General features: G+C 40.6%; 1 protein-coding gene across 1 annotated transcript in view; it reads right to left on the bottom strand.

Annotated features, from left to right (window-relative positions):
* Nucleotides 1-20,822, bottom strand: part of HABP2 (hyaluronan binding protein 2) — a 42,277-nt gene extending 21,455 nt beyond the window's left edge. The window contains exons 1-2 of the mRNA XM_043519101.1: nt 20,754-20,822; nt 5,969-6,008 (exon numbers count right to left, since the gene is read on the bottom strand). Coding sequence (XP_043375036.1) covers nt 5,969-6,008; nt 20,754-20,822 — 109 coding nt within the window. The remainder of the gene's footprint in view (nt 1-5,968; nt 6,009-20,753) is intronic.
* Between the last annotated feature and the right edge of the window lie 671 nt (nt 20,823-21,493).

Genomic DNA, 21,493 nt, shown 5'->3' on the forward strand with positions numbered 1-21,493 from the left:
AATAGCTGTCCCAACACTGGCAGTCATGCTGTTTTGATCAGTGGATCAAGCCGTGACTAATGTTCCAAGTGGAAATGGGTTGTCACTTGAGCGACATGGATTCCAGGCGACAAACTCCCTCATAGATTTCCACCACAACTTCAGCAACCACCACCCATCCATTAAACTCTTTTTTGAATACTTCCTCACCAGCATCAACTTCCAAAATCAGCTTCTGACAACAATATACAAGAAACCCACAGATCACCACACCTACCTTCCTAGATCCAGTAACCACCCCAAAGGCACCAAGAAATCTGTAACCTACAGCCAGGCGATCAGATACCACAGAACAGGCTCCAACGAGAAACTCCAGAATATACAATTTAACACAGTCAAAACTGCCTCCACCAAACAAGGATACTCCATCACAGAGAATTAGATCACATCATGGAACAGGCCACCCAAATACCGCAAGAGAACCTACTTCAATACAGAAATAACACCCCTAGTTTTCTCCTACCACCCCACACTGGAACCCATATGGGGTCTCATCAAAAAACTATAACCTCTACTCAATGGGGACTCCATCCTGAAAGAAATCTTTCCTGAACTCCCTCTTTCGGCCTTCAAACAACCCCCCAACCTTGCCACGCTCATCATCGGAAGCAAGCTCCCCACAGACCAGGACCCACCAACTCAAAGTGGCACCAGACACTGCCAGAACAAAAGATGCAAAAACTGCAGACATAGCTCCACCCACCACATCTTTCAAGATCCATGGGTCCTACACAGGCCTAACATAACACATGGTGTACCTCAGCCAATGCACTAACTGCCCCAATAACAAGTAGGTGGGTGAAACCAGACAATTACTATAATCTCAAATGAACTCACACAGGAAAATGATAGAAGACAAAAAACACATCATTTGTGGGTGAACACTTTTCACAAACTGATCACTCTATATCTGACCTATCAATCCTCATCCACAAAGGAAACCTGCTCAACAGTTTCAAAAGATGAACCTGGCATAGGATTATAGAATATAAGGGATGGAAGGGAACTCAGGAGGTCATCTAGTCCAACCCCCTGCTCAAAGCAGGACCAATCCCCAACTAAATCATCCCAGCCAAGGCTTTGTCAGGCCAGGCCTTCAAAACCTATAAGGAAGGAAAATCCACCAGCTCCCTAGGTAACCCATTCCAGTGCTTCACCACCCTCCTACTGAAAAAGTTTTTCCTAATATCCAACCTAAACTTCCCCCACTGCAAATTGAGACCATTACTTCTTGTTCTGTCATCTGCTACCACTGAGAACAGTCTAGATCCATCCCCTTTGGACCCCCCTTTCAGGTAGCTGAAAGCAGCTATCATATCCCCCCCCCCATTCTTCTATTCTGCAGACTAAAATAATCCCAGTTCCCTCAGCCTATCCTCAGAAGTCTTGTGCTCCAGCCCCCTAATCATTTTGGTTGCCTTCTGCTGGACTCTTTCCAATTTTTCCACATCCTTCTTGTAATATGGGGCCCAAAACTTGACAGAGTACTCCAGATGAGGCCTCACCAATGCCGAATAGAGGAGAGTGATCACATCCCTCAATCTGCCAGCAATGCTCCTACTTATACAGCCCAAATGTCATTAGCCTTCTTAGCAACCAGGGCGCATTGTTGACTCATATCCAGCTTCTAATCCACTGTAACCGCTATGTCCTTTTCTGCAGAACTGCTGCGAAGCTGCTCCGTCCCTACTCTGTAGCAGTGCATGGGATTCTTCCATCCTAAGTGCAGGACTCTGCACTTGTCCTTGTTGAGCCTCATCAGATGTCTTTTGGCCCAATCCTCTACTTTTTCTAGGTCCTTCTGTATCCTATCCCTACCCTCCAGCGTATCTACCTCTCCTCCCAGTTTAGTGTCATGCTAAATTCATAACTTTTCTAGACACTTAAAGTTATGGACTGAATAGAGACACTGGATTTATGGATTATTACAACAATCTATTACCACTAACAACCCCCACAGTTGCCTTCCCCTACACTTCTTTTCCTCCCTCTGACTGGAGGGGTTTTAGCAGGGCCACTTAATCTTGAATGGTCCCTTGAAACATGTGATAACTGTTTATGCTAAACAATCTGTTCCATCTTGTATTTAGCTATGAAACTCTGAGTATATTTCTCAGACCTGAAAAAGAGCCCTGTGTAAGCTCTAAAGCTTGTCTCTCTCACCAGCAGAAGTAGGTCCCGTAAAAGATATTACCTCATCCACCTTGTCTCTTCAATGAACTGCACGGTAACTTTGCTGGGCTGTAGGTATTGAGATGAGTGCTGGGCAAAGCCAAAGCTTATCGCAAATAAGAACCAAGGTAGCCACATGGTATCCAAACTTTACTCAAGTTCTCAGAAACTTTTGGGACTGCTTAACTGAGCTATTGATCTAGCTTGGATGGGCTTTCTTGCTAGATTTCTGTCACTTTCTGTTTCCAGTTCATCTGAAAATAACATGGAAAAAGCTATTCTCCTGGGGTGAAATCCTGGCCCCATTTTAGTCAATGGCAAAACTCCAGATGGAGCCCAGACTTCACCCAGGATATTTTGGCCCTTACACATCTGATCCTGGACGGAAGTAGCTGCAACCTTGAAAAGCAATTGTAAAAGAAATAAAAATAATTAAATTAACCACACTTTAAAATAATTCCAACATGGTGTCAATTGGGTCTGAATTTGAGTTTAATATAGAGGCTGAGGTGGGCAAGGAAGACGGGGAGGGAGGGGAAGTTCTGCTATTGAGACCAATCCTAAAAACACTTCTTGCACGGCCTAGTGTTTAATACAGTGACTAGCCCCATTGGAGTTAATGTTGATTCACTGTGGAAAGCCTTACACCCAGTATAGGATGCATTATTGGACCCATAGGCTCTGCTTAGCACCATACAGCTAGATAGGTTTCATAGGGCCTGATCATATCAGCCACACTATCAAAGGCTCATTCACCTGCACATCTACCAATGTGATATATGCCATCATGTGCCAGCAATGTGCCTCTGCCATGTACATTGGCCAAACTGGACAGTCTCTATGCAAAAGAATAAATGGACACAAATCAGACGTCAAAAATTATAACATTCAAAAACCAGTCAGAGAACACTTCAATCTCTCCGGTCACTCGATTACAGACCTAAAAGTAGCAATATTACAACAACAAAAATTCAGAAAGAGACTCCAACGAGAGACTGCTGAATTGGAATTAATTTGCAAACTGGACACCATTAAATTAGGCTTGAATAAAGACTGGGAGTGGATGTGTCACTGCACAAAGTAAAGCTATTTCCCCATGTTTATTCCCCCCCCCCCCACTGTTCCTCAGATGTTCTTGTCAACTGCTGGAAATGGCCCATCTTGATTATCACTACAAAGGTCCCCCCCCCCCGCTCTCCTGCTGGTAATAGCTCACCTTACCTGATCGCTCTCGTTACAGTGTGTATGGTAACACCCATTGTTTCATGTTCTCTGTGTATATAAAATCTCCCCACTGCATTTTCCACCACATGCATCCGATGAAGTGAGCTGTAGCCCACGAAAGCTTATGCTCAAATAAATTTGTTAGTCTCCAAGGTGCCACAAGTCCTCCTGTTTTTCTAGATAGGTTTGTTATTCCTGCAACTTCCAACCAACAACAAAGATCATGCTCCAAACAGAGGCACTGGTACAGGAAGACAGAAGTGGCTATAGTGCCATCTGGTTAGCTCCCACTAAATGTCATTATTCTGCTCAGGCCAGTTCAACCATCAACACTAATTTCCACTTCTGCTCTGGGATGATATTAGAGTCATAGAGTTTAAGGCCAGAAGGAACCACTAGATCATCTAGTCTGACCTCCTGTATACTGCAGGCCACCAACACCACCCAGCCCCAGCACTCTAAATCCAACAACCAAAATGAGACCAAACTATTACAGCTCACAGGAGACTAGACTATTATGTATTGCAGGAAGAGCATAGGAGGGACCGAGGTACACCAGTGTCTGAGGCCCCTGCAGTATTTGAGAAATAATTAAGTGAGATATACCCAGGTAATCCTGGCAAGTGATCCGCATTTACATGCTGCAGAAGAAAGAAACCCCTGCCCCACCAGACCACTGCCAATCTGCTTGACGGAAAAACTCCTTCATGACCCCACACATGATGATCAGTTAGACCCTGAGAATGTGAGCAAGAACCAGTCAGTCAAGCACGTGAAAGAGAGAATGCCCAGTGCCACCTCAGAGATCTGGCCCACCCTGCCTAGTGTCCCATCTTCAGCCATGGCTATTGCTGATGCTTCAGAGGGAAAACATAAAAAAACTCCCAGAATATGATGATGGTGGTGGTGGTGGGAGGGGGAAGGGATCCCTTCCTGATCCCTGCTCGTGGCCAACTGAAACCCTGTAGCATGAGCTGTAGGAACATAAGACTTTAACTGGAAGTGAGCCCCAGGGCTGCTGAGCCTTGCCCTCCAGCGTCACAAGTGACCCCTGTCATACAAATCACACTCATAAATTTGTCCAGCTCTCTTTTAAAACTAATTACCAGTATGTTGTTTGCCCCCCAAATTCCTATTAGGAGGCTGTTCCAGAACCTCACCCCTCTATGGTTAGAAACCTTCTTCTAATTTCCAGCCTGAATTTGTTCATGGCCAGATTATATCTATTTGTTCTTGTGCCAACACTGCCCATTAGCTTAAATACCTCTTCAACCCTCCCTGGTATTTACCTCCCTGATGTATTTATAAGGAGCAATCATATCCCTTCTCAGCCTTTTTTTTGCTAAACTAAACAAGCCAAGCTCTTCCAGTTTCCTCTCATAAAATAGGCTCCCCATTCCCCTGATCATCATAATAGCTCTTCTCTGTACCTGTTCCAGTTTACATTTATGTTTCCTGAACTTGGGTGACCAGAACTATGCATAGTATTCCAGATGTGGACTTACCAATGCCTTGTACAATGGCATTAATACTTCTATATCTCTACTTGAAATGCCTTGCCTAATACTTCCAAGGACCACATTTGGCTTTTGCACAGGTGCATCACATTGATGGCTCAAAGTCACGTCATGATCAACCCAAACCGAGGTCTCTCTCCTCCTCTGCTGCTTCCCGCTTTCTATCATTCCAGGCTTCAATTTCAGCCAGATATCCCTGTATAATATTCTGATCCTCCTCTGTATTGACCATGACCCCAACTTGATATTACCAGCCCATTTCATTAGCTTCTTTCTGTGCCAAAGACATTACCAGAAATATTGAATAAAAGTGGTCCTAAGACCAATTCTTGAGCATGTTAAATTTTTTGCAATTAGTTTTAAAATATTTTGCTAACCCCTATGCAACTGAATTATTTGGTAGTCCATATATTATTGCCATATAAGTAGCCCTCAGGCTGTATATCCTGATTTTCTCAAGCAGTGATGCCATTGAACTAAAGTGATGGTAATTTGTGGGATCTGAGGTGTATACCCAGAACATTATGATGAGTGACTTTTTGTTTTATAAATTAAAATTTTAGGCTTGTACCAAACCTTTTAGGGTAGGACCCTGTTATCATGAATAGAACACAGATTCATGGAAGTTAGAGGTGGACAATATCAGTTTGATCATATAAGCTACAATCTGTTTTACATCTTATACAATCCCAATGAATTGGATGGTACAGGGTGTAAATCAGGGCAAGATTTGACCCTGAGACCTATGCAATTATATGGCCAAATGGTCACAGAAGCCAAATTATGACCTCAAATGGTCACAGAAAATGACAATTAAATTGGTGTTCTGAGAATGCAAGCAACAGAAATCACACTTGCATTGAGTGCAGCTGAAGTAATACAGACCCATATGAGTAGTCCCACTGAAGTAGGTAGGATCTGAATTCAGATATGTCCCAAGTACCTTGCTGAATCAGGTCCACAATCACAATATAATGTACGGAGACCATTTTATGCAAGAAATCAGAACCACTTACCAATCTGCAAGTCAACTAGTGAAGAGAAGAGGCTGGAAAGCTGCATAGAAGACAAAGAATGGTAAATTTTTGGACTGGTAAGTTTTTGAATCCAAAACACAATAAGAGCCTAGTTTGAATGTATTTGCAGTTTCAGTTTCCCAAGAATTCTAATGAATGAAGCCGCTACATTTTCAAAGCACTCAAGAGGCATTAGCTCCTGTGTTCTCAAAAACACTTTTGAAAATTCACACACTTTATTGAAGTGCCTAAATAGGAATTGAGCTGTAAAAGTCTAGCTACTATTATGGATCTTGAGTAGAGCTTGGAGTGAATAAGAGATTTTTTGGTTTGTTGGTAATTCCTTAAAACAATTAAATGTACAAAAAAATCACTATATATACATACATACACGGTTGTTTTGGTCAAACCAAAAATTGAATTTTTGAAATTTTCAGCTCATCCAAAAGTCAGGAAAAAAATTATTTGGGGTGAAATGAAACCTTTCATTTCTATATTGAGCATTTTTCACTTAATTTTTTAAACAAATAATATCAAAGGGAAATTTCAAAAAAAACTGTGCTGAATTTTTTTGGTTTTGCTTTGTTTTCAACCAAAATAATTTGGCAAATTCAACACAAATTTGGGAAATGTTTCAGTCAACCCAATCTGCGTTTTTCAGAGAAAAAAAGGCTTTTGGCCAAAAAGTTCCACCCACTATTGTCCTGCGTACTTCAGAAAATCTTGTCTGAATTATTCAAACTGCCTGTTCCCCTAATAAGTGACTCTGCATTGTTTGTTTAACTAAACATTGCCTCTTAGAATTATAGCTGGTTCAGATGTTTGCCTGAGTCTCGATTCAGTAACCTCTGAAGTCAGTGCAAAGATCCTGTTGATCAATGGGTGAAGTTAAAGAAAATTGAATCAGCAGGACCTGAAAATCTGAGCTAGAAGGCTCACAACAATGATAGGAGTTTGCCTGGGCTTTCCAGAAATTCCCATGTGGAAATTCCACACGTTCAATCTCTCCTGCAGAGCTCTGTCCCTTCCTCATTTGATCCCAGTCAGCATCTGAATGTGCAACAACAAATAATGAAGAAAGAAAGCTAAACAAACCTTTACCAGCTTTGGAAGTGTTTGAGTTTTAAGAGAAGGTTTGGCTGAAGAGTGTTTTATTGAATCCAAACTGGCACGAACATCCCTAGCAATGAGACACTAAATAGGCTTTAACCTGCCACCTCTTCTTGTGTTAAAACACATACAGTTCCATTATATACACGATTTTGTGATGGGATGCGAGTATACAGAATACTTAATAGTATAGAGAAGCAGAAAGAAAAGGAGTACTTGTGGCACCTTAGAGACTAACAAATTTATTAGAGCATAAGCTTTCGTGAGCTACAGAGAAGTAGATATCCCTATTTCACAGTACAGTAGGGGTACAAATATGCCCAAAACAACCTCGTTTATGTATTCAAGCTAGTATTCACAGAATGATTTGGAGAGTTTCGGTTTTGCTTTTTTGCATTATTTACTTGGTTCATTATCTATGCCTGAGAGACAATGAACTGGTTAAATAATGCAGAAAACAACATTCTGTGAATACAAACTTGAATACGTAAACTAGTTTGCTGTGGGTGTGTTTGTGTCCCTCTGGTGTTTGAAACCGGGAGAAGAGATGCTCCAGATCCACCCACTCCATTGACTACAACAGGAACCTTAACAGAGCAGCGTTCCCCAGACCTCTCAGCAGAGCCTCCATATAGCTGCAATTAAATGAATCATCCGAGTATCTAACCAAATCATTTGCAACTAGGATGTAGCACACTCATGCAATTTTTTCAGGTCAATGACTGGGATGATGACAATTATAGGGCCATAAATGCAGTACACTAGGTATATATGCATTAGGGCAGGTATAGGTTTCCCCAAGTCCCTTGCCAGAGCCGAGATAGAGAGGCAATTGTACAAGCAAAATGCATCTGATCTCACCCTTTGCAAGGTAAGACAATGTACAAAATTGGGTATTGGGCTACATATTAGAGATGAATCTAAATCAAAACCCTGAAATGGAATTTAATCCTAGTTGGCTAAATACACTAAGCAAAAAGAAACAAGCAAGTAGCCAAGAATGGTACAAAGCAAAGCTACATTTACAATCCCCTTCCCTCAAAAGTAAGAATCCTTCCCATTTGTTAGAAATGTCTCTCTGCACTTAACCCAAATTCCCCACCTTGTCGGATTTCATCATGCAAGGCATTATCTATCCAATTGGGACTGCAAATCACTGTTTGCGGGGCACCTCGTAGGAGACAGCAAAGACTTGAAGCAGATGCTTAACTTTAAGCCTCGATCCTGGACTAAGGCCTCTAGGTGCTGCTGCAATACAGACATTACTCCTAATACTAAAGAATTAATTTCTGAAGAGCCATATGGATTTCTAGAGGACTTTTCCATAAAGGGGGTACAGTACATGGCTAAGGCTTTCTCTACACTAGAAAGGGGTTTGCCAGGAGAAATATACCAGTATAATGATTCTGGCAAACCCTCCTCCTAGTGGGCATCTAGTTTACTCCAGCAAAAGCATTATTTTGCCAATATAGCTTGTAGCAGTTCCACCAGCTAAATAAACTGCATCTCTATATAACTCCATTTACACTAGGGCTTTGCCACCAGGGCTATGTGGGTGAGGGCTTTGCTTTTCTCAGAGACTGAGGCAGGGAAAACGTTTAAGTGCCAGACCAGACCAGGGCGTTAACCATTACTCTTACCATCAGGATCTTGTGTTATGTTTCCCCCTCCTGCAGTGCTACCTCTAATGACCCAGCCACCTTAGCAGAATGAAGGAGAATTGGCTTCTCGCCTTTGAAGTGCTTCTCCAACCCAAACCTTCTGAGGTTCATTCATTACATTTGAGAACTCACCAAACCATACTGGCTTAAAGGAATTTTCTCTTGCTTACTGGCACAAAGCCACATTTTGCCTGTTTTGCTTTGTGTACAAAACTTTCTGAATGCATCCGATGAAGTGAGCTGTAGCTCACGAAAGCTTATGCTCAAATAAATTTGTTAGTCTCTAAGGTGCCACAAGTACTCCAAAACTTTCTGTAGCTCTCTTCTTTGGACGGCACAGAAGTGCAACCCTCCTCAGCCCCTAAGGTATAGCTCTTGCTCTTGCATTAGTACCTTGAGTTGCTGTGTGAAATCAGCAGGGCAGCCAAATTTCCAAGATTCACAGCAATGCACAGTGAGTATCAAAGACTTGGGCTGAGCCCTCCCTGTGTTTTTATATGCTTGCACCTGGCATGTTGCTATATTTCACGAGGCCACCAGAGGGGGCACTTGTTCTTCAGTGGAAATATAAAACAAGTCAGAAGCAGGATTCAAACAAAAGAAGTTGAAAAATAATAGATTCTGGGTTTTCTTTCACCAAACATGATCATTTCTGCAGCCTGCCACGGATACTTTGTGTTCTCAAGAGAGAAAAAAACTTGCTGAATGTGTGAATCCTGTTTGCATCAGGGCATTAGAAAGACAAACGATGAAGCTTGAAGTCAGAAGCACCTCGCTGTAAATTTTAATTCTTCAGTCTCATATCAAACAAAAGCCCTACAAAAATATTTAAGATAAAATGTATCTGGTTAATTTGCTAAGCCTGGAGTCACCTATATTTGGACCTGCTAGAAGTGCACTGGAAAAATGGCTGAAATGAAAAATGGCCAAACTTAGACTGGACTTTACAGCAATAAGAATAAGAATATCAATTCTCCAAGGCTTCATTTCTCCAAAGCACTGACAAATATTAGCTCATTAATGACTTAGAACACAAAAGGCAGACACTGCCAATGTTTGCTACTTTATATTTTTTTCATTTTAGGTGTTTATCATCTATGTTCTAACTTCATGGACAGCAAAAGGATTCAGCTAGTTAAATGTAACAGACAGGAACTTGTAATGCCAGAACTGTATATTTTGAAACCCAAACTCTACAGCCCTTTTGCAGGCAAAACTCCCATTTAAGCCCATGGCAATTTTGTCCGATAAAAGAATGCAGGATATGGCCCCAGTTATAAGCAGGAGTTGCCAATAAGCATCTGGCTGTTTGTTGCAAGTCCCTTTTCATGAAGCAAATTTACTCACTGATTTTCCAGTGTTCACTCTCAAGTGCTCAGAAAGAGGTATCCTTCCTTTGGAGTATCCTGAGAACTGGGAAACCAGGTGCTAGGACTGGTTGAAAGTAGCTATATCCTCAGGTGATGGCTGGAAAAAAGCTTTCAATCCTGAGTCAGATGCAAAAAACACAATGGCACAAATAAAGAAGGAATTGCTTAAATCTATCAGGAACAAATAAAATCCTAGCAATCTTATAGGTCTGATTTTTGTTCCGATTTACAGGGATGATAACATTATGCAGAAAAGAGAGAAATATTCAACAAATATTTCTGTTCTGTGTTAGGAAAGAAGCAGAACAATGTAATATTTCATAGTGGTAATGAAATGCTTTGTATTCCATCAACAACTAGAGATGATGTTAAAAAACAAGTATTGAAGTAAAACATTTTTAAAGTTGTAGGATGAGAACTTGCACCCAAGAGTATTAATGGAACTGGCTAAGGCCCTCTCTGAAGTAACAATGTTGATTTTTAAGAAATCTTCAAACACTAGCAAAGGTCCAGAGGACTGGAAAATGCCAATGTTGTGCAAATATTTAGAAAGAGTAAATAGGACGACCTGGGAAACTAGAAGCATCAATCTCAGGAAAATCATGGAATGGCTGATATGGGATGCAATCAGTAAAGAACTAAAAATGGTAGTGGAATTAAAGCTAATCAACATGATTTTTTTGGAAAACAGATCTTGTCAAACAAGCTTGATGCCGTTTTTTTAATGATATCACAAGTTGATAAAGGTAAGTGCATTGATGTAATATACTTAGACTACTGTAAGGCATTTGACTTAGTTCTGCATGACATTATGATAAAAAATTAGATCTATATAAAACTAATGCAGTCCATATTAAGTGGATTAAAAACTAGATCAGTAATAGATCTCAAACAACCATCGTAAACAGAGAATTGTGATCCATTGGGAGAGTTTCTATAAGGGTCCCACAAGGGATCTGTTCTCGGACCAGCGCTTATCTTATAATCGGACCAATTATCTTAATTGATGTGGAAGAAAATATAAAATCATTGATAATAAACTTTTCAGGTAACATAAAAATTGGTGGAATGGTAAATAATGAAGGGGATAAGTCAGTTATACAAACCAACCCGGATCATTTGGTAATAAGTTGGGCTCGTTTGAACAGCACACATTTTAACACAGCCAAATGCAAGGTCATATGTCTACAAATAAAAGAATGTAGGTCATACTCTGAAAAGGAGTTAGCAATCATGGTAGATAACCAGTTGAACATGAGCTTCCAGTGCAATACTGTAGCTAAGAAGGTGAATGTTGTCCTTGAACGTATAAGCAGGGGAATGTCTAGTAGTGTTAGGGGAATGTCAAGTAGTGTTAGGGAGGTATTATTACCTCTGAATACAGTATTAGTGAGACCATTACTGGAATATGGTGTCCAGTTTGGTGTCAACACTTCTGAAATCATGTTGACACATTTGAAAGGGTTCAGAACAAAGCTGCAAGAATGAGTCGAGGTCTTGAAAAATAGCTTATACTGAGAGACTTAAGAAGCTCACTCTGTTTACAAAAAAAGAAAAGGAGTACCCGTGGCACCTTAGAGACTAACAAATTTATTAGAGCATAAACTTTCGTGAGCTACAGCTCACTTCATCGGATGCATCCGATGAAGTGAGCTGTAGCTCACGAAAGCTTATGCTCTAATAAATTTGTTAGTCTCTAAGGTGCCACGGGTACTCCTTTTCTTTTTGCGAATACAGACTAACATGGCTGCTACTCTGAAATCACTCTGTTTAGTTGATCTAAGAGAAGCTTAAGAAGTGAGTTGATCATGGTCTGCAAGTTCCTACATTGGGAAGAGATTTATGATAGTAGACTACTCTTTTATTTAGCAGAAAAGGGCATAATAAGATCCAATGGTTGGATCTGAAACTAAACAAATTTGGACCAGAAATAAGGTGCAAATTTTGAAGACTGAGGACAGTTAATCATTAGAACACCTTACCTGGGGATGTGGTTCATTACAAACACTTGCAGTCTTTAAATCAAAATTGGATGTCTTAATAAAAGATAAGTTATAGCTCAAACAGACATTATGAGCTTGATGAAGACATTTCCGGGAGAGGTTCTATGGCCTATATTATGGAGGAGGTCAGCCTAGATCATCATAATGGCCTCCTCTGGCCTTAAAATATCTGAATATATGAACAAAAACAAAACATGAATTGAGCTAGTTACTTCATTGGAGTAAGTTGTGACATTTTCCTATACCTTGCAGTGAACCAATCTCAGCCACAGTAAGATAAATACTGACTTTTTAGTTAGTCCACCTGTATACAGTGTAACTCCGTGGTTCTCAAACTAGGGCCGCTGTTTGTTCAGATTTCAGAGTAGCAGCCCTGTTAGTCTGTATTCGCAAAAAGAAAAGGAGTACTTGTGGCACCTTAGAGACTAACAAATTTATTAGAGCATAAGCTTTCGTGAGCTACAGCTCACTTCATCGGATGCATCCGATGAAGTGAGCTGTAGCTCACGAAAGCTTATGCTCTAATAAATTTGTTAGTCTCTAAGGTGCCACAAGTACTCCTTTTCTTTTTGTTTGTTCAGAGAAAGCCCCTGGCGGGTCGGGCCGGTTTGTTTACCTGCCGCATCCGCAGGTTTGGCCGATCGTGGCTCCCAGTGGCCGCAATTCGCTGCTCCAGGCCAATGGGGGCTGCGGGAAGGGCGGCCAGCACGTCCCTCGGCCTGCGCCGCTTCCTGCAGCCCCCATTGGCCTGGAGCAGCGAATTGCGGCCACTGGGAGCCACGATCGGCCAAACCTGCGGACGCGGCAGGTAAACAAACCGGCCCGGCCCGCCAGGGGCTTTCCCTGAACAAGTGGCGGCCCTAGTTTGAGAACCACTGGTATAACTGCAGAATGCTTTTTAAAACTCTTATGGTTCTTGTTTTGAGAAAAATGTCTACCTGACCATGATAATGGGTAAAATTTACAAAAAGCATTTAAGAGCCTAAGTCTTGTGAATGGAAGTCAGTGGGTTTAGGCTCCTAAGTCTCTTTTGGACATAGGACTTATGAGCCTAAGTCACTTGGGTGCTTTTGAGACTATATTTCAGCCTCTTGTCTCTAAAACTCCCTGTGAGAATTGTGCCTATTTCTGCATGGAGCCAGAATTTTCTCCTTGGACCCTTGCCATAAAAATTCAAATAAAAATAAATAAATTAAATCCACAGAAATACCCTGGATAACACTCATAAAGAGGCAGGTTGGGGAAAGAACGAAATGTAGAAGGGCAAGGAACTCTCAGATAGCTGCCCTTTGCTATGCAGAACATGACAAAAGATCTTTGAAAGGAAGAGGCAGAAGATGGGAAAGACCAGTGCAGTTGCTGGAAATGATCATGTGGGATATAGCCAGCTGGCTGCAATACTTAATGCTTCAGAGAAAGCGGAATATTCCCTAAACTTCCCTGCCAAGGAAAATTCCTTCCTAACTATAAACCTGGAGTATAAACATTGCAGTTCCACATTACAATCAGATAGATACAGAATTGAGATTGTGAGACACGGAAGAGAGCTTGAGCAATTTCTGTCCATCACTGACAGTAAGTCTGAAAGAGCTATAACCATAGCCACACCTGCCTGTCCAGTGTGAATCTCTTGTCCACTCTGACAGCTTTCAAAGGGATCTTTTGTCTGGGCTTTTGACAGACCAGAAAGGAATCAGATTTCTGACAGTCTAACAAGCATCCAAACTCTTGGGTACTACCATGTTGAACGGCAAGCATTCCAGGAACTTTGCTGGAAAAGCCCCAACCTCCCAATGGCATTGCATTACTCAGTCAATGTTATAACTGGATTATAATGGAAGTGGGGTGTGTTCTCGCATGGAGCATACAGGGAACATACACACATTATCCTTAGAGTGGGAAATGGTCTACTTTAAAGGACTATATCATGGTTAGTGGGTTCTAGGTTTCTCTTTCCCAATACAGCAACCCCTGCCTTTTCCAAGTTAGGAATACACATGCTGTCTGCCTCTTGATTCCATTACAAGCCCCAGAGTCTTGAGGAGAAAAGACAACCAAATATATTCTAATAGGATATTTATGCTGCAATCTTTTTTTGTTTGCTTTAGGAGATCAGATGACAAGTGCTGAATGTGCCCGGTTTCAGAATAACAGAAACTGAATTTATTTAATGTCTCTATTTTTGGAACTGTTAAGTTGAAACCCTTTCCTATTTTAGCATCTGATACAGGAACCCCTTGGGGCCCAGAAGGCAGCTGAAGGCATGGCTATTGGAGATGCTGTTGTAACCACTTTTGCTGCCTACCCAAGGGTTCCTGGCTACTGTATTTCAAGACAATGTTTGCACCACAAGTTAATATTTGCACCACAAGAAGCTTCCTGGGAAAGTATGGGTGTTTTCAAACTGGCTTAGTTGTTGAGCTTGTGCATTTGTGCTTACATGAAAAACAGGCTCAGTTTCAGGAATCAGGAGCAAAAAAGGGGGCTGCGAAATCAGTTTCAATGGGCCTGCAAAAGCAGATTCTATCACCCTGACAGAAGTGCTGGGTATCAGACATTGTGCAATCTGTGCTGAGAATGCAGGTTATGCCATTAGACTTAAAGCTTATGCAAAGCCATTAAGTCCCTTTAGTTACAAGGGATATCAACCCTCCTGTTTCAGGGCATAAGCTGATTGCCTTAGGGGGTCAGAAAGGAGTATTTCCCTCTATGTTATAACATTGCACAATTAGCTAGGGGCATTGTGAAGGCTTTTTGCTTTCCTGCAGCATCAAGCAAATTTAGGCCAGTGCTGCAGTGGCAGGATATTGGCCTTGATGGACCAATGATCAATGCTGCTTTGACTACTCATATTCCTCTTTATGGGGAATTGTTTTATGATGCGATAGCGCATGCTGCCCATATGTGCATACCACAGAACTATGGGGAGAATATGTATAGACCAGCATCATTGATTTATTTCATCAATGCATTCTGTTGACAAGTGTGGCAGCCAGCATCACAAGCTGTCACCTGTCTACACTTCCGGGGGATCAACGCCGCGGTGATCGATGCACTGGGGGTTGATTTAGTGGGTCTAGTGAAGACCCGCTAAATCGACGGCAGAGTGCTCTCCAATTGACCCCGGGCACTCCACTGGGAATGAGAGAAGTAAGGTAATTTGACGGGAGAGTGTCTCCCGTCGACCCAGTGTGGTGTAGACACTGCAGTAAGTCGACCTAAGCTACGTCGACTTCAGCTACACTATTCATGTAGCTGTAGTGGCATAACTTAGGTTGACCTATTGCGGTAGTGTAGACATAGCCTGACTCTGGGACCTCTAGCACTAAGTGATGAGCATCTAGCACTCAAGCTGTAGAAATAGCTCCTTTAGTTGTTAGCTATAGAAAATTTATATCCCCTGTGGCCCAGCCACTGCAGTGGGATGCATGACACACTCTGAAAAGAGGGTTTCGCCGAGCATTTTAAAAATCTTAATAATCTCTTAATAATTCACGCGTCACGAGCAAATATACCATAGGTTAAGACTGTGGGCATGCTGGTGGGTTCAAAACATTCTCCATTATAACCCTGCATTTTTTAGTTTTCATACTTTCTGAAAGGTCTACATAAATGGACCGAGGTAAGGCCTTGATTCTGCATCCATTACTCACCTGAGTCAGCCTTACTCCTGTGAGTAGTGCTGTTGAAATCAGTGGGACTATTCCTTTGAGGAAAGGTTGGAACATTAAGGCATCAGTTCAGCAAAGTGCTTAGGCGTATGCTTAACCTTAAGCACATACTTAAGTCCCATTAACATCTACCATGTGCACAAGTGCACAAATCAGGGCCTTAATTTCCTATCTAAACTTTTCTAAATTCACCCATCATCATGGAATCAGGGCACAAACACAGCTCTCATATTTACTGACTTCTGAAGCCCCAACACAGCAAAGTATTTAAACGAGGGTGACCAGATGTCCCGATTTTATAGGAATAGTCCCGATATTTGGGACTTTTTCTTATTACCCCCCACTCCCATCCCGATTTTTCACATTTTCTAACTGGTTACCCTAATTTAAACCCTCGCTGCAATAGGCAAAGCACTTAAAACACAAGCTTTGGTACTTTGCTGAGAAAGCATACTTTGCTGAAGCAATGTCTTAACTCTTAATGTGCTTAACTCTACAACTTCAGTGTTTCAATAACACAGCCTTTTGTTTTAATTTTGCAAAAGTAACAAATCCTTAATGATATCAGACCTCATTCTGAGAATTTCTCTGCTACTAAATATTTGGTATGAAGTTGAGTGAGACAGTCATTATAAAAAAAAAAAAGCAAAGCTCAGGTTCTCGGAATAGTGATGTGATAACCAGTGAATTCCTACGGAAATTCTAAGCAAAATAAATAAATAGAATAAAAAATGTAAAGGATCTCTAGTCACTGAAGCAAAACTTGCATATAGTTCAATTATGTCAGGTTTAAATACGGCCAAATTCTGCTCTCAGTTTCACCAATGTTGTAATTCCACAGCCCTTGATGGATTTACTACAGATTTACACATTTGTAACTGGTTTCTTTTCTGACCATATTGCATTGAACAGACAGGAGAATTTTGCCTTAGACCCAGATCCTGAAATCTTGGTGCTTTTCCGTTCAGTTCTGACTGCCTAGACTGAATTAATGCATGAAATGTTGTTTGGCTTCTGCAATATTATAACAGTAACCCTTTATTAATTATACTGCTGAATTAAAAACTCCTAAAGCCCAAGTATAATAAAAAATAAAATGAAGAGGATGATGATGGAAAGGAAGGAAAAGTTAATTTAATTTTTCCACTGAGTTTGGCAGAGTGTAAAGTCTATTTTTTTCTTTTTAGACAGACTGCTTTCCGTGCAACTTCTTTGGAACAAATCATTAAGCCAAAAATGTCCTCTTGTAACATGTTTATCATGTCATGGTCACGTCACAGCAACCGGGCCTTTTTTTTTTCCCACTGGGATTCATGCCAAGTGCTAAGCCAAAAAACCTTGTTTTATTAATTATGAATAAAAACATGTTTTATTAAAAACTAGCCTGCTGAATATTCTGCCATGCTGCTTTTCGGTGACAGCAGAATTGCTTTTGCATTTGAGCAACGTTAATGAAATTTTGGAGGGCGAGGGGTTTTATATATATATATATATATATATATATACTCCATTTTCCTCAGCGATATTTACAGGAAAGTCAGATTAAAACCATCAAAGCTAATTAATTGATCTAACATTTAGGACTAAACAGGAAAAACTGTACAAGATTTAGTACAGGATCCAACCTTCTGCAATGGGTGTGAATTAAAGCAGCATAATCATTCTGGACTTGTTTAGATTTGATTGGGTTCTCACAAAATCTGTAAAACTGACACTGAAGTACCAGAGTATTGATGCCCCCAGTATGTTGCCAACTGCATCATTGGATCAAGTGTGTGGTATCCGTTGTTGTCTGTGGATGGATAGCCCTAACAATACACTATTTAAATAAAACTCTGTTGTATAGTGAAAATCACTGATCATGTATTCACCAGCCAGTTCAAAAAGATCCATAAGCCATTAAAAACCCTCTCTCTTTTTCTTCCAAAGATTTGAATTTAAGCACATCAACATCAAGAATTTCAGAATGAATTTCAGTAAAGATGAAATCTCATCAACTGGAAGCTTCATTAAAGAATAAGTAAAAAAACCAAAACTCTTTTGTAAGAAGATCTGCGTGGCTGAAATATTTGGAGGAACAGAGGAATATTTTTAAAAGTGATTTTTAACTTCTCTTAGGTTACAAGCCAATCTTTTATTCTTCTTTAGTGATCGGATTAACAGATCTGGAAAAAGTCTCTCTCTAGCTCTGATAAGACTAGGGCAGGGGTAGGCAATCTATGGCATGCGGCCAAAGGCAGCACGCAAGTGATTTTCAGTGGCACTCACACTGCCCGGGTCCTGGCCACCAGTCTTGGGGGCTCTGCATTTTAATTTAATATGAAGCTTCTTAAACTTTACATACAACAATAGTTTAGTTATATATTATAGACTTATAGAAAGAGACCTTCTAAAAACGTTAAAATGTATTACTGGCACACGAAACCTTAAATTAGAGTGAATAAACGAAAACTCGGCACACCACTTCTGAAAGGTTGCTGACCCCTGGACTAAGATTTGGAGTTCTCTAGCTGTGTTGAATGTTTTGCTATTAACCTTTCCCCCCTACAGTCAGAGATGTGAATATTGTGGGTTCTGTTGATGTTGAGGAGCTGCTGTTTGGCATCTCTTGTTATCTGGCAGACAGATCACCCGCTTAGCATCACTCATAGGGAATAGCACCTTATTCTGTGAGTAGCCCTACTAAATCAACACAAGCACTTATCTGGCTAAGCGAATTTCATCCTCTTTGAATAAGTCTGCAAAATTAACAAACCAGAGCACATGACTGACCCTTTTAGGTGAACGAAAGCTTATGCTCTAATAAATTTGTTAGTCTCTAAGGTGCCACAAGTACTCCTTTTCTTTTTGCGAATACAGACTAACACGGCTGCTACTCTGAAACCTTTTAGGTGAGTATCTAATCCTTTCTGCAACAATGGTCATTGCAAAAAACATATATGCACCTAACTGCAATACTTTATTACAGAGAGACAAATTCCTTCAGGAGCCCTATTTTACTCCATTAAACATGAAGACTGAAAGCCCTTATTTTTATCACAGCAACTGCAATTCTGGTTCAGATTCTGACTCATTAAGGGCCTAATATGGTCTCATTGTAGTTAGGGGGAATATTTCCATTGACTTTAATAGAAGCAAGCAAAAGCTCCAACATCTTATATAGTTAAAAAAAACTCGTTAAAAATCTTTGCTTCAATAAATCCAGTGGCAGGTTGTTCCACAGGTTAACAAGAGGTAACATGTATTGCCTTTTATTGGCTATAAACATATTGTTTCCCTTTCTTGCATTGTGGGACTGTGGAAAAAGAAACGTCCTACTGGCTTTGTCGGTACTTGCCTCCTCACACAAATTGGTCAAATAGCACCTGTTAATCTAGCCTCTTTTGGAAGCCATCTCCACCTAGCAAAGACTGGGATGTGTTAGTATTTGTATGGAAACATTAGCAGAGCTGTAAGCTTCACGCTGTCCAGAGCCACTGTACTAACTTCACACTTAATAACACTCAAACATTCAGAAACAGAATTAGCCTAAACAAACTCCAACATTTTGTTTAATACACATGCACGCACAACTCTATTCAGGCAACCAGTCTCTTTAATGTTTAATGTCTCCTCCAAAAATTTTAGAAAACCCATCTGAACCATGAAACTTTCTAGCTCTAAGAACCACACACCACATTCTGTGTGTGTTTTGTTTTGAGACTCTCAGGTCTTCTGAGCAGGGTACAATTAAATGTCTGGCATTGTTCACGTATTGCACAGCTCCATGTATACCTTGACTCTATATGGATAATAAATAATACCGGAGGATCAGAACTAGATTATTTGGGTCCAGTTGTTAAGGATAATTGGGAACTGGGGATAGTTTAAAAAGCTTACTCTGAAAGTGTGTTGATCAGGAGACTTATTAATACATATGACAGGTTTCAGAGTAGCAGCCGTATTAGTCTGTATTCGCAGACTAACTGAATGCATCCGATGAAGAGAGCTGTAGCTCACGAAAGCTTATGCTCAAATATATTTTTTAGTCTCTAAGGTACCACAAGTACTCCTTTTCTTTTTATTAATACATATGTTTTCTCCCAGCTATAGTGAAATCAGTTCTATGTATTAGGGACAGAAGAACATTCTTCAAGAGCTAGACAGGTAGAAGGGGGTGCACTATGTTAATGTCATCATTTATTATTTTCATAGCAGTAGCAGCTAGCAGCCTCAGTCATGGACCTCATGATGCTAGGCGCTGTACAGAGAACAAAGACTGTCCCTACATCAAAGATCTGACAATTTAAGTATAAGACAACAGTCAACAGATGGATCCAGAAAGGCGGGGGAATACAAGGAAACAATGAGACAACATTGGTCTGTATGATAGGTAGTGGTTTCAGCACACCAGCTGCCTGACCGTTGTCAAATAAATACTGTGTGATTTACAGATTCTTAACGGAGCTCCACTGATTTATACTAATGGATGATCTGGCCCACAGTACTTATTTTTTCACTAGACTCTGTGTCCCCCATCTGCCTCTTTACACTCTCTCTCCATTTGTTTTATTCTGCTCCATCTTTCACCCTATTTTCGCATTGGATTTTCCTTCTCTGTCCCTTTTGGGTGTCCTCTCCCACAAGGGGCTTTCCGAGGTGGAATGCCTATTCAATAATGCTCAGGTTTCCACCTTTCCCACGACATTCCAGTGGATCTGAATCTAGGATAAATCAGTATTTCCAATCTCTGAGACAGTTCTTAATTAGTGCCAGGTCTGTGCCCCGGCACCTCGAGGCTTGGCAGTTCATAGCCCCAGCACCTCTGGGTTTGCTACATCAGTTATGAATGTAAAAAAATTGCTTGAGCCCTGGCACCTCTTTCATTGCAAATTAAGCACTGCTCTGAGATATAGCTTTATTTTGTAATTGCTAGGTAAAGGTTCTGCAAAGAACTGCACAAGCAGTAACTACCTTAAAAGGATACTCACACAGAAAGGTGCATTCCCCAGCAATAGGGTCAGAGGAAGAACCCAAAGGGACACAGCGCCATTAACCATCCTCACAAACTAAATTTTTTTCTACAAATAATCTTGCATTTGTTGACTATGTTTTTTTTTCTGTAAAGTCAAACTACAATGGTTAGAAGTAAGTTCATGCAATGCAAATAATTAACTACGCCTCAAATATTGTTTAATGTTTAATGTTTGGTCAACAGACTATCCTGATCAAATATGTGCTACCGGTGAATCCATTCCAGTTCATTATTGTCTTGATCATTGGGGAACATGTCAAAACAGTAAATTACAAAGTTTAAAAATCTAGTGGGTAACAAATAGAAGTAGTAGTATTTATTATTATCAACATTATTGTCAACTCTAGACAGTCAAAGATATGAGTCAGAGACAACCCTGAAGCAAAAAACCCCATGAGATTTGGCTTAAAAATCATGAGAAAATAATAAATTTTAGGTTCTTTTTTATTGCCTTCTGGGTTTTGATTCTTTAGGGGCTATGTTTTCAAGCTTTCCTCCACAACCAGGAGAGCTAGGAATTTACTTCTTTTTAAAATGAAAGCAGAGAGTCTCATGTAATAACATGACTCCAGGAGCAGGAGCTTTAAGAGAAATACCAAATACCATGAGATTCATAAAAACAGCAGAAGAGTTGGCAACTGTATTTTGGTAGCTCCTAGAAGGACCTACCAAGATTAGGAGTTCCAATGTGCAAGG

The sequence above is a fragment of the Dermochelys coriacea genome, chromosome 7 (genome assembly GCF_009764565.3).
Source record: "Dermochelys coriacea isolate rDerCor1 chromosome 7, rDerCor1.pri.v4, whole genome shotgun sequence".
NCBI lineage: Eukaryota > Metazoa > Chordata > Testudines > Dermochelyidae > Dermochelys > Dermochelys coriacea.